The 12,859-nt window shown below is 57.6% G+C and overlaps 2 protein-coding genes across 10 annotated transcripts; both read right to left on the minus strand.

Annotated features, from left to right (window-relative positions):
* Nucleotides 1–87: 87 nt before the first annotated feature.
* rffl (ring finger and FYVE-like domain containing E3 ubiquitin protein ligase) lies at nt 88–5,427 on the minus strand. Of its 3 annotated transcripts, XM_086126304.1 has the most exons (6): nt 4,516–5,427; nt 3,326–3,510; nt 2,952–3,149; nt 1,384–1,599; nt 889–1,099; nt 88–543 (listed from the first exon to the last, which is right to left on the minus strand). In XM_086126304.1, the coding sequence occupies exons 2-6, from the start codon at nt 3,506–3,508 to the stop codon at nt 359–361; spliced, it is 993 nt and encodes a 330-aa protein (XP_085982430.1). In that variant the 5' UTR covers nt 3,509–3,510; nt 4,516–5,427; the 3' UTR covers nt 88–358. The 3 variants fall into 3 exon arrangements, with proteins under 3 accessions (XP_085982430.1, XP_085982431.1, XP_085982429.1); XM_086126305.1 differs by lacking the exon at nt 4,516–5,427 and having other exon boundaries at nt 3,326–4,507; XM_086126303.1 differs by lacking the exons at nt 2,952–3,149; nt 3,326–3,510; nt 4,516–5,427 and having other exon boundaries at nt 1,384–2,945.
* A 638-nt stretch (nt 5,428–6,065) lies between these two features.
* On the minus strand, nt 6,066–12,421 carry eif4h (eukaryotic translation initiation factor 4h). Of its 7 annotated transcripts, none has more exons than XR_015102553.1 (8): nt 12,135–12,288; nt 10,349–10,539; nt 9,539–9,603; nt 9,368–9,464; nt 9,136–9,221; nt 8,052–8,192; nt 7,554–7,669; nt 6,066–6,526 (listed from the first exon to the last, which is right to left on the minus strand). XR_015102553.1 is itself a non-coding variant. In XM_086126315.1 (8 exons), exons 1-8 carry the CDS (start codon nt 12,194–12,196, stop codon nt 6,524–6,526), a joined length of 765 nt encoding a protein of 254 aa, XP_085982441.1. In that variant the 5' UTR covers nt 12,197–12,288; the 3' UTR covers nt 6,066–6,523. The 7 variants fall into 7 exon arrangements, 5 of the variants coding, with proteins under 5 accessions (XP_085982441.1, XP_085982440.1, XP_085982436.1 ...); XR_015102552.1 differs by having other exon boundaries at nt 6,066–6,529; XM_086126315.1 differs by having other exon boundaries at nt 9,132–9,221.
* Nucleotides 12,422–12,859: the final 438 nt, after the last annotated feature.

Genomic DNA, 12,859 nt, shown 5'->3' on the forward strand with positions numbered 1-12,859 from the left:
GGCTGCTCCTTGGACTCCCAAAGGGCGCTTCGCAATGTTTGTCGGCGGCGACGACGGGGAGAAAACCGAGAAAGGATGGGGCCCCCGTGGGAAACAGGTTTTTATTGGAAAGCTGTCCATTGGTCACAAAGGGGTCACTGCGCAGGCCGAGCCAGGTAGAAAAACAAACTTTGCCCCGGCGTCACACGCGAGGCGAAGACGGTGAAGACTTTGAGCGAGTGCCGCGACATTGTCCGGCATGCCGAGGCCGGGATGGGCGCGGCGGCGTTTTGCCGCAACCGGAGTGAGCCGCGCGACGCTTACCGCGAGGCCCCCCCCGCCCGGCAGTACGAGCGCAGGCGCGTGCGCGGTACCTGCGTCAGGATCTGAAGACGTGGACGGCTCGGATGACGAATTGGCGGCAGATGGGACACTCGCTCATCCGCTTGCCGCACTTGGTGCACGTGATCATGTGGCCGCACTCCAGCAGCACGCAGTCGATGGCGGCGTCCATGCAGATGCGACACACGTTGCCATCGGAGCCCGGCGCGGCGCCGTCCTCTTCTGGAGGGAGACGCGGCCCGACGTGACGGGGGGGTTCACCGGCCGCGACCCGGACGCGCCGAGGCCACGTGGGCCGATTTGTCCCCCCCGTAATATATGTGAAAGCGAGGCACGCTTTCACAGCGTTGACGCCATTTTTCCAAAAGGTCCGTCAACACTCCGAAAACAATGCAAACACACGTACGGGAGCGAGCGGGCGACGGATCGCAGAAAAGGGTTCAACAAACGCCATTAAAAATGAGCCAAGCGCCGTTTGGCCAAGATTGGGCAACACAGTCCACGGAATCGACTTCATCCAAGGACCCCCCCCGCCCTCATAGAAAAGGGCGGCGCGGCGGAGCTCACCGCGCTCGGCGTGGCGGTCCCGGTAGAGGCGAGCGACTCTCTCCATCAGCTCCCACTTCTCGCAGCAGCCTTTGAAGTTGACAAAGTTCCTGGCCAGAATTTCCTTCAGCTGCCGCACGCTCAGCGCCTCCACGTCGTCCTCGCCGGCCAAGTCCGCCAGCGACGCCCTGCGGCCCGCCGCTTCCCGGACGTCCTCCTCGGGGTCCCAACCCTGAAGGAGAGCGCATGCGCTTTGTTGGCGGCAAAGAAACTCCACGGGGCTCCCCCCGTCCGAGGGAGAACGGCGCCTTCGCCTTTCGCTTTGAAAGGGATGCAAATCCCTCTTTGGTTTGTTCGTCACCCGTCTTTTCAATTCATTGGCCAACGGATGGGTGAGGGCATTTTTTCCCCCCGCCCAATATGGCAAGCGGCATCTGCCCGAAAAGCGGTCGGGCCCGCTTGATCAAAGCGAAGGACTAATGAAGGCGGAATAGCAAGCGTTGCGTAATGCCCTACCGGGTCCCGGTCTTGGTCCCGGTGCCGGTCCGAGGCATCGTCATCCGGGGGGGCGCCCTCCGCAGTGCCGGCTGGCGGGATCCGCTCAGGGAGGTCGGCGGCGGGGGTCCGATCGGAGGCGTCGCCGTCGCCGTCGAAGGCCGGCAACGGGGCGTCGCCGTCGGGGGCTTCGGCCGGAGAGGGCTGCTGACTCAGGATCAGTTCCACCAGCTCCTCCTGCGCACGAGCGCCCCCCGTTGGCCAACGGTGGGACACAAGCAAGTACAAACGCCCCAAAAGGCCACTTTTTCTTCGGAGCGCTTTTGACTTTTTGACCGCTTTTTTGACGGAGCCGGCGGGCGCGCGACCCCGGTGGGCGTAACGCGCTTCGGATAACGGACGGACGGTATCGTTTCGAGTCGTCCTATCGCCACGACAATCCGAGCTGGCGGGCCAGGCTCGGGGGCCGTTAAGTCGGCCCCGGCGCATTTTTGGGAGGATTTGCGATGACGTGCGGGGCGGCGGCGGCGCCAAATGCCGCGAAGGTGCGAAACCCGCGGCCGCCTCCCGGTCTTTTGAGTCATTGGCGGCTCGCCGACCTTTGACCCGTGCGCCTTTGGGTGCGTGCGCATCCACGACGGGGATCCGAATCCCTTTGAGCTTCGTTGCGAGGGGTGGAAAGCGCGCGAGAAATTCCGTTTGACCGACTGCCGTCACATCGGGCGAGACCTGTTTTTCCAGCCACGGCCGTTTCCTCGTTCCTCGTTTTGGGACAAATCCGCCCGACTCTTTGTGAGCGGCCAAGGTAAGCCGGTCGCGGGTTGCGTCATTCAAGTCAAGCCTCTCCTTTGTCGAGAGCGCTTTGAAAGAGGAAGCCGCGCCTTCGTTACATCCCGGAACGCACTTGACTTTGGAGTCGATCGTCCATCGAGCGTCTCTCGTGGGTCCGGGATGCCGCCGCTCGCCTTTTGACCGCGAAGCGCGTCCAGTAACTCCTACTCTGGCATCCCTTGGCTGGCTCTCCCGAAGCTGCGACGCTTGGTTTTCCAATCTTGAAATGACCCGGCCCCCGCGCCAAACGCTACTCCGGGTAGCGACAACCTTTTCCGTTGCCGCTCCCTCTCTTTGGAGCCAACGTTGGTTCGGGAAGCCGCCTCGCTGCCCGTCTTTAAATCTCGTCATTTTTAGGCTTTGGCTTGTGACTCGGCACGAGACTTTTAGTTGGACGCTTTTGCTGCTTTCGTTGTTAAATCATTGTATGAGGTTTTTTTTTTGCTCCGTGTGCAGCACTTTGTACACAGCGGTGGTTGTTTTAAAATGCTCTACAAATACGCTCGAGTAGAGTCTGAACACAAGAAATGTCAATCAAGCAAAGGACTCTTCATTTTTACATTTCGGAGCGCGGGGGGAGCACAGAGACAAGATTGCTTGCGTGTTCCTTTTACCGCCAAAAAAAGAAATCTGCGCAAAGCTCCCATCTTACGCACAACCTCAACACGTACATCCCCCTTTGCAAATATGGTGGGCGTGGCTTATTTTCCAGGGCAGCGCCCAGTTTTTGAATAGGTTTTTTGAAGGCGAGCGCGTACCTTCTCTCGACAGAGGTGCGTGGCGACGTGGTGCAGGTGCAGGTAGTCTCGCAGCTCTTTGACTTTGAGTTTCATCAGCTCGGCGCGTTGCAACAGGTTGCCGTGGAAACGCCGGCAGGTGTGACACAGGCGGGGGCTGGGCTCCGTCTGAGCCGAGCAGCAGCCGCAGTAGTTCTCTTTGCAGTCGGCGCACACGTGCTGGGGGGGGGGGGGGGGAGTCCGCGCGTGGTTAGCATTCGCACGTACCTCGCAATGTCGCGCTCCTTCGCGACTCCTCATTTGCCGGCGCATTTTCGGTCGACGTTTTAGGAAGTCTCAAGGTGCGCAAATTGAAGCAGACTCGGCATCGTGTCATTTCTTGTCGCCGCGGTTACCTTGGTGGTGGGCGTGTCCAGGCGGCGCCCGCAAGCTTTACAGGCGTGTTGTCGGCGCTCGGGGGGCGGAGTCGGCCGGCCGCCGAAGGCCGAGTTGGCGTAGGACCGGGGGTGCGGCTCGGCCCCTTCCGCCTCATTATCCGTCGAGTCCGAGCACAGCCAATGACAACATGACGCCCACATTTCTGGCAACGCACGACGACGTCACGACACCCACATGTGTGGCCACAAACAAAAACAACAAGACGCCCAGATCCCTGGCAAACTTTGTCCACCCGGGGCCCCATCCAGAAACAAACGGGCGAGAAGGCCGCTCCGTCACGGCTTTCTGGCAAATAGCTGAGGCGCGTCATCAGTGGTGTAGTGGGGATTTTTTAAAGATTCTGGGACGTTCTATATATACATACAGAACATCAATCATAGGCTACAACACCAGTTGAACTCACGTTGAATTGAATGTTTTACTACTCCAAAATAATCACAGGCCGACGTTAATAAGCATAACTCGCATTAGAACAATGATCAAGAAACATTTCAATAACCCGCAGAGAGCGTGATTGAAATTGAATGTGGCGTCGGGAGAAGTGAGTGGACCGCGTACCACGCCCACTACGCCCCTGGACGTCATCAGTCAGTCACGAAGAGAAATTTCACCCTCTCGTTGGTCCTTCGATCAACTTTTGTTCTCGTTGTTGTTGTTTTCAAGCCACTTTCGGTACGGAGGGGCCAAGCAAAGTTGAGCAAGAGTCAGCTGGCCTTTCGGGAAGGTGGCAAATGTTGTGCATGGGAGGTGAAGTTCCTCCCAAACTTTGCTTGCGCCCCTCGTTTGCGTTCAGGTTAAGTTAAATGCAAACTTTGACGGCCGGACGTTTTTTTATGGGGGGGGGGGGGTGCACTTTCACTTCCGCCAGCATTACTTGACGTCAACAACACCCCACTTTCAAACTTTCAACTTGCGACGTCAAGGCCATTTGAAGAGGACAACTTTCCGTCTCACTTTCGACACTTTGCTCGCACTTTCGACGAGTTTGTCCATCGAGTGTGTGCTAAGCTAACCGAGCTAGCGGCGGGTTCGTCACAAGACGAGAGTCCGAAAAAAGTTTCCCAAGTTCAACGACAACACTCGCCGGCCAACCAAACCAACAAGAAGGAACAGAAAGAACCAAAGAAAGAAGCCAAACCGTTCTCACCTGTCGCCACTTTGATGGCGGCTAGCGTCGGCTAGCAGGTCGCGAGCCAAACAGGAACAAGGTGGCCGGCGACGTCATCAGGTGGCCGCCGTGCGTCATCGGGTCGCGTGCAGGTGATACGGCCGCGAAACACAGATCGCGCCCACGACGTCATATCAAAGCGCAACCCCTTTTCATACAAGCGCACTTGATTATCGCTCAAGAAATGGAGTTCTTTTCCAGATTCTTCAAAAACACACATTTAAATGAAAGAATATAGAATACGCGGATAGAGAGTTTATAGTTTGCTTTCGAGAGGTTTCAAGGAATTTTCTTGTAAACCGAGTAAGTCTCGAGAAAAATGAAAATGGAACACAACAAGATCAAACATATGAGCGAGCGCGATAAGGTTGATTTCTCGATGGAGACAAATGAAAATACGAGAGATTTTAAGAAGACATTTCAAAGGGTGTTTTGAACTCGATCGAGTGTTTAAGAGCAAATTGTTCCAACTTGCAGGGCTGAACGGAAATTGAATGGGAGGGGGGTTTGAGTTGACGGGTCGAAAAGGAGCCGCTCCCCGGGCCCGGTGGCCCTGCCGCGGACGCTGCGTGCTCGACGAAGCATCCGCAGGCAGGCCGCACCCCGCGACCGCCCGAGTAACCTTCGCCGTTCTTGGAGGAGCTTTCCCTTCTGCGGCCGCCGTGCCACACGGCGAGCTTCCTTCGGCGTGGAGAAAAGCTCGTCGACAAAGCGCACGGTCGGGGAGTCGCCTTCAGCCGGCATCGTGTCTTTCGCTTCCGGGCGACGTCCTCGAACGGAAAGCGGGAAGGGCCCGGGCTTCGCTCCCCACGCTCCTCTCCCGCAGCAATCGGGGGCTTAGCCGAGAACGTCGCTTCGAAATCCAGGCGAGAAGAGCCCAACACGTGCCGCGGGGGCCGATCGCAGAGTTCAGACGGGGCTATAGCGCCATCCCTGGCAAGATGTCAAAACGTGCGAAGAAACCGAATGGGCCAACATGTCAGGCAAGGAGAGCTCGAGCCGAGAAGAGCTTGCTTGGGGGGGGGGGGGCGGCTGATGTCCACATTGACAAGGCAGGCGACGCACATTGCCAACTGATTTCGAAAGCTTTACAACGAGCGGATTGATCACGTGCCCGGGCGACTCGTGGATGGCGTTCTCTCCTGGGGCTAAAGGGGGGGTTCGAGCAGCACGTGTCCGTGCGTGCGCGCGGGCCGAGAAAAATCACTTCTATCGAGATACTCGAGAAAGTCAAATAAAAGGCCGGAGGGGCTTCAGCGCGGCCGCACAGATTTCACGCCGAGCCCGAGAAGGCGCTTCCGACGGCAATCGCTTTGGAGACATTTCATTTGCAACCCAATCACGTCAACATCGTCCGAGCGTACTCGTAAGCGTTTGGAATTTGGAGACGGCCCGCGAAAGGATCCATCGGTCCGGCTTGAAACTCGCCGGGAGAAACGCGACCGTCCGCACAAGTCCAAAGCCCTCGGCGCGCGCCTTCGCTCCCGGCCCGCGGCGGGAAGAAATGACATGACGCCGAAGCCCGGCCGCACGGTTCGAGGATTCCGTTTATTGCCGTCATTGTCACCGAGAAAAAGAAAAGAAAGAAAGAAAACATTTAAAACGGCCGTTTTATTCCTTTTGTACAATAAGAAAGTGTCCGCGACATCCGGAACACGCGAGACGAGAACCGGAACGATGACACGCCCCGACCCGGTCCACAAGAGCGCAGAGATACGGGCACCGGTCCGGAGCCGAGTCGGGACCGGGCCGAGAGGCCGGACCGAACCGGGGGGAGCGGGTGTGGACCAGGAGCAGAAAGCGACAACTTGCGGGAGGAGGGGAGGGAGTAAAACCAGATGGTGGAACGTGCGGCTCGCTTGCCTGCTCGGGCGGCAATTTGGACTTTGCTCTTTCTTCTGGTGGTCCACACCGACACAACGAAACCTTTTTTCCGCTTTTCTTTTCTGCCCTTTCGCCGTCCGCTCACTCGGCTGCCGCAAACGAGTCACTGCTGCAATGGAAGACACGAGCAGATCAACAACCGCGACAGGCGCAGCGACACGCAGAGCAAACATCCGGCGGCCGCGCCGTTCCGCGGGCCCGTCTCTCCCTCTCGCAAGGGGCCAAATCGGCTCGTGGCGAGCGACTCTCGCCGGGGCCGGCGCTTCGCTTCCGGGGGGGGGGGGAAGAGATTCCGGGCTTAGGAAAGGAAAAATGGGCGTGGCCGGCGGTGACATCACTGTAAAATGGAACGGAGGGGGCGGAGGGAGAAAGCCAAACGTGCATCTCCAAATGTGCGTGAATGCTGAAAACCTTTCTTCCAAAAAGTTGACCGAGGCTGAAGCCTAAAAGAGCCTTTTCCACCTTTGGAGGTCAACTCGTCTCCAAAAATCGCTCCAAGCGGCGACACCGAGCCAAAATGGCCGTCACAGAAAACGGGACGTGGCGGCGAGTCGCGTCTCAGCGCGCGCGCGTTGCGTTTGACCACGACACTCAACCGCGGCGATGGAATTTCTCCCGCGGCCGAGGATGGAAAGTCTGCGAACGCACAAGGCAACGCGGCGCGTGACCGTCGCCCACGTCCTCGCCCCGCCTCCTTCAAGGTCATCGCGTGCAATATTGCGTCCGAATGGTGCCCCCATTCGGCACATCTTCACGACTCTTTTGACGAAGCGAAGCTTCGCCAAAGTACAGATTGACATCTTCCCGCCACATTTGTCCAAAAAAAAAAAAAAAAGCATTGTCATGTCAACCACTGCAACGATTTGGGCTTCAGCATTCACACGCAATTTGGAGAGCGACCGCTTCGTGGGGTCATTGCGATTCACACCGTGGCTAAAAACCAAAATCTGCGCCCATCGAAAAGACAAAGACGAGGAAGAGGAGGACGAAGAGGGCGGCGTCCGCTTGCCGTCTGTCGGTACGTAAAAGCTAACGGCGCCGTTAGCGTCTCGGAGCTGGAGTTGGCCGCCGGTCAAGCCCGCCCCGCCCCCTCCCGCCCCCCTTCAGTCCTGAGCTTTTTCCCGGGAAATCACCTCCTCTCGCGGCTTGGCGCCCCCAAAGATGGCGGAGTTGGGGTTGGCCACCTGGTTGAGAGGCTCCGACACCGTCCGAGGCTTCAACTGGAGACGCGGCCTCTGGGCTCGCTCCTCTGAGATGGGGCGGACACACACACACACACACACACACACACCATCTCAGTCGACCAATAAATCAGCAAAGCGAACAAATCAAGTGAACCGAGCGGTGTCATTGATGACATCAACAAGCCTCCGCACCGTAAACATTCGCTGCTATCTTCCAGTAAGCCAATAGCGGGACGACAAGTTCTTCAATCAATCAATAAAGGGACCGTGATTTCAGACGCGCAGCGGAGAAAATGCACAAGGAGAAACGGACGACAAGGCCCCGGTCTGGTCGGCAAACGTGCGAAACTTGCTTTTGTCCCATCATTCAATCGAGGGGCGATCAAGCTTCGGGCAAAGAACGGATGGCTTGCAAGTTCCGCCAGGCAGCCGCGGATCCCGACGTACCGTCAGATGGTTCCCTGAAGTCCGCCGTGCCTCCGCGAGGCGGCCCGTCTCTGTAGCGACCCATCCCGCCGCCGCCTCGCCTGTCGCCTCCGTGGCCGCCTCCCCGACTGCGCCCTCCCGAGAAGTCGTCGTCTCTGAAACCTGAAGAGCAGAAGCCGAGGACGCCACTCAGCACGGCGGCCAGGCCGCAGCGGGGGGGGGGGGGTCGGCGACTCCTTCCCTTGCCCCGAATCGCCCGGTCGGGATTTTCGGACGGCGGGTCCGGCAAATCGGCCAAATTGAGCCCCCGGCCAAAGAACCCCAACCGACGCCAACATCGCCTTATTGTCCGGTCAAACGCGAAACGCCGAGGTCCTTGAGCCGACCCGACTCGCGTGCGCATCCCCCCCCCCCCCGATCCAATGACGGCGGCGGTCTGTCGTTACGGGGGCATTAGTTCCGACAGATCCTGCGACGCAAGCGGGCGGACAAGATGTTCCTCGATGGGCCGCGGAGAAGCTTTGGTTGGCCCAAGTTTCAGTCTTTGTCCGGCTGCAGAAAGGCATCCGTCTCCCCCCCGCATGGCGAGTGCCTGGACTTTTTTTTCAAAGATGAAGAGAAAAAGTTGAACTCTCAATGTTCAACTCGACTCGTGCGGTTGCTGGTACGCCGCTCGACATTTATGGTCCAAACGAGTCCAGAGATGGATTCGTTTCAGTTCACGCTTTTTGTGCACGTTTCTCCGACTAGAAAAGTCCTCTCGGTTGTCTGTCAACTTTGACAAACAGGACGGGACGTCGTCTTGTCACACGATGCAATTCGGGGCTTTTTGTTGAGTGCGTTCGGGGGCAACAAAAAACCTCAACGCTTTCACTTCACCCGCGCTGCCATTTTTGTTCAATTCCTCGGCCGAGTTTTTCATCCGCCGGATCTCGGCGGCACCGCGCCCTGCCGGGTGGCTGCTACGACGCCCGCGCAAAATCCCTCGCTCACGAGCGCACGATTCCTCCCCCTCCTCATCATCGCCACCGGCACGACACCAATACGCGGACGGGCGAATGTGCGGCCGCGAGCGGGAGTCGCCAGTCACGTGACTTTGACCTGCCATCTGATTGGTCGCACCTCCACCGGGCTGATCCGCAAAGTCATCGCGTCCTCCTCGGGGGCCGCCTCCTCGATGTCCTCCTTGGCCTGCAGACGACACGCCCGTTAACGCCGTCGAGGACCGGTCCGCCGATCGGACGCGAGGACGCGCCATCGGCATTCCCGTGACCAACGAACGCGAGAGAGCGCGGGATGAACACGAGGAACGCGAGCGCGCGCGCGCCCGGGCCTACCTCGAGCGTCGTCTTTGGGAAAGCCAAAGCCGCTCCCCCCTCGCGCTTGTCTCCGCCCCTCCGCGATGTCCACCCGAAGTGACCTGGAGCAATAATCCTGCGGGGGCGGAAGGTCACAAAGACGGTGAGCGCGCGGCAAGAGCCCCCAAAGACGGCGGGCGGCGGACTCACGGCGCCGTCGTACGCCAAGGCCTCCTTCAGAGAGTCCAGATCGTCAAACTCCACGTAACAGAAACCTGACGGAGGAACAGCGCACAAACACAAAAGGTCAACGGGCTTCGGCGCGACGTCGTCTTCTTCCGCGCGGTCATCGCGGCCCAGGACGGAGCCCGCGACTTTGGCCGCGGGCTCCGATCCGACCCTTCGCTGTCAATTTTGCAAGCCGAGTCAGAGTCGTGACTGATTTTGTCCACCGGAGGGCGCACTGACAAGCACTTGAACGCCAACGCGAATTGGCCGCCGCGGAGAATTTTGCCGTCTGATTTTGTCGCGCTCGTAAAAGCCAAAGGATGAGCCGAGAGCAGCGTCAACCTACTTCCGGGAAACTCAATGGCCCCCCCCCTCCCCCGACTCAGAATATTTGACGCGATTCCTATTCATGTCTCCGCTTTGCTACGGCAGATTTGCACAGCACTGCGTATGCGGCGCCGGCGGCTCGCAAAGTGCTCTCGACATGGAGTTGAGGGGAGCTGAGCAGCGAACGCGTCGGAAGCTCGCTTCGGCGGCGCCCTTTCTCGGTCTCCGCCGTCGGCCGCCATTCGGACGGCTTTCCGCAAATCCGTGACATGAATGGGGATGGCTCGACGCGTCCCTCGAGACCGTCGAGATCATCCGGACGGACGCGCGGCTCCCTTTCCGAGGACTTTCCCGTCCCGACCGGTCGTTTCCTCCAAGCGGCGGATGGCCTAACCCTCCCCTTTGAGCTGCAAGTTGCACGCGAAAAGCAGGCGGCGAGCGTTTCTGCGGCCGGCGCGCGCTCACCTTTGAACTTGTCGGTCTCTTTGTCGCGCACGAGTCGGACGCTGCGTATGCTGAGGTCCTTGAAGATGCTGTCCAGGTCTCCCTGGACCGTGTTTGGCGGCAGGTTGCCCACGTAGGCGGTGTAGGGCGGCTCCGAGGGAAGCTCCTTCGTACGCCGACCTCCGGGGGGGCCGCCGCCTCCGCTGCGGGGCCTGAGGAGGGCGGGGGATCGCGCCGTCACAACTCGGACACGTCGTCGACGCTCGCCCGCCGGGAACGAAAACCCGACAGCAGCTGGCGAAACCCGCCCGGTTTGCCAAGGCGGTCAATGTTGGCTTTTCATCGGGGTCTCGGGCTACTCGGGACTGTTGCGTTTCTTTCTGTCATCACGGAAATCTGCCTCCACGCTGACTTATGGTAACCCGCGGCACAAAGTCAAGTTTCATCACCAGATGATGACGTTCGGTGACTTTTTTTGCATGCTCGCGACCCCAGTGGAGGATAAGTGGCTCCAAAATGGATGCGTAGCAAAGGCTAAGACGCTGCAGCGTCACTCCTGCCGTAATAGCAATTAACACTTGTTGCAATACAGTCATGCCTTGCTGAAGCGCAGCTATGATGAGTGATAGTTGATTTTATTTTGGTCCTCGAACATGTCCGTGAGCATGTTTGCGGTGCTGCATTTACTTTAAAAAGGCGTGTTTGCGCATTGCTAATATGAAATAGCAATGCAGTAAAACACTCCCGTGCGCAGTTCTGCCGTTATGTTCCTGACAGAATTTTATAAAATAGGAAAATGAAGTTGACATGAGAGTTACCGAAATAATGACACAAAGTATGGGGGGGGGGGGGGGGGTAGAACAGGGGTGTCCAGTTTTTTCGGCTTATTTTAGTTGTAACTTTGCATATGTAGAAAGGTGTGGGGGGGGGGGGTTCCCCACACCCTTCTTTCTCACACTGTCCGCCACCGTTATATATTTTTTGAATTATTATTATTATTAAGATAAGATATCCTTTATTTGTCCCACACTGGGGAAATTTACAGCCGCCAGCGGCAAGAATGTAGGCAGAAAGAAGAAGAAAAAACAAACAAACACCGTTCAATTAAGTGCAATATAAATACAAAATGGATCAATCGCAGTGCTATTTACAGTTGTTATTACTTCATGAGTTCATTTTCTGGCCCCGTGGGCTGTGTCAAATGTGAATTTTAGCACATGCCGCCGCCCAGTGAAGAAATGGATGGCGGGCCGCAAATGGTCCCCGGACCGTAGTTTGGCCACCGCGTAGAATGAATTCTTAGAAACGGGACGAATTCAAGTCTAAAGCGTAGGCAGCCCCGTTCACAAAGTTGCAACCGTGATGTCGCAGCGTTGGAGAAGCACGAGATGACACAAGCACCTCCGCAAACGTGTTCCCAGCACAACACTAGACAACGAGAGCGAAAACAACTCGAATCGCGGGGAGGAACGCGTGGACGGACCTCGGCGGCGTGCGTGCGAATTGCCGTGCAGCGAGGCACGGAGGCGGGCTGGAAGACTGCGCAGAGGCCACGCGGGCCGCCGCCGCCGATTCCTCGCAAACGTCGGCCACTGGACGCTGCCCAGCTCGTTTGGTGCAGCGTCAAGTGGCTTGCCCGTTAGCATGTCAGCTCGTTAGCACGTTAGCTCGCGCGCTGTCTCCTCGCCTCCTGGCCGGCCTCGCGAGACCCCGAGCGGGGCTGCGCACAAGACTCGGGACGGAAGCGGCGCCGCGGCGAGTTGGTGGGAGGACGGCAGCGCGGGCGGGGAGACTCGGACACACTCACCCTCTGTTGCCGCCGAAGCTGCTATAGGCCCGGTCCCGATCATCGAAGTCGTAGTCCGCCATTACTGCTCCCGTGTGTGCGTGTGTCAGTGTGTGCGCGTGTGTGTGTGCGTGTTCCGTGGGGGGCGGGGCCACAAGGAGGGCCTTGACGTCACGCCAGGAAAACCTGAAGGTGTCCGCGGCGCGCCTGACCCCGAAAGCAGTATTCTGTTGTGTTGTGTTGTGTTGTGTTGGCCAGCCAGCTGACGGAAAACAAACCAATTCTCTGTTGTCTCCCACACCGGTTTTGGGTCTCGTTCTCTCTTCTCGTTCAACTCGAGAGGCGTTCAAAGACAGCCTCCGAAAAACTAAAATTCATGATCACTTCACTGACACTAAGAAAAGCGAAAATAATGCACCAAAACAAAAACTCAAGTGAGGAAATCACAAAATAAACTCTATGGGGGCGTTTGTGAACACACAACAAAGGAATGAATAACAAACAATTCTGAGACAGTCCAGTCTCCTACATACATACAGCATGTGTTTCCTTCATTGTAAGTTTTATAGAAGGCTTTTATTTTTTTGCGGCTCCAGACATATTAGTTTTTTGTTTTTGTTTTTTGTCCTATATGGCTCCTTCAAAATTTTGGGTTGCTGACCCCTGGACTAAACGGACTCTTTTTGCATTTGATGAGACACTTGTGCTTGAGCTTCACTGAGGATCTTTCACATTCTTGGTGGCAG

Source organism: Hippocampus guttulatus, chromosome 12 (genome assembly GCF_054856545.1).
Source record: "Hippocampus guttulatus isolate MCC_2025c chromosome 12, RoL_Hgut_1.0, whole genome shotgun sequence".
Classification (NCBI taxonomy): domain Eukaryota; kingdom Metazoa; phylum Chordata; class Actinopteri; order Syngnathiformes; family Syngnathidae; genus Hippocampus; species Hippocampus guttulatus.

Coding starts and splice junctions, on each gene's coding strand:
- rffl (XM_086126303.1), bottom strand. CDS start 2,544: ATGACGAGATTTAAAGACGGGCAGCGAGGCGGCTTCCCGAACCAACGT. Junction 1,100..1,383: donor GGGACCAAGACCGGGACCCG/GTAGGGCATTAC, acceptor GCTCTCCTTCAG/GGTTGGGACCCCGAGGAGGA. Junction 544..888: donor GGACCGCCACGCCGAGCGCG/GTGAGCTCCGCC, acceptor GTCTCCCTCCAG/AAGAGGACGGCGCCGCGCCG.
- eif4h (XM_086126310.1), bottom strand. CDS start 12,196: ATGGCGGACTACGACTTCGATGATCGGGACCGGGCCTATAGCAGCTTC. Junction 8,193..9,131: donor TGCGACCAATCAGATGGCAG/GTCAAAGTCACG, acceptor TCTGCTCTTCAG/GTTTCAGAGACGACGACTTC. Junction 7,670..8,051: donor CTTCAGGGAACCATCTGACG/GTACGTCGGGAT, acceptor GCCCCATCTCAG/AGGAGCGAGCCCAGAGGCCG.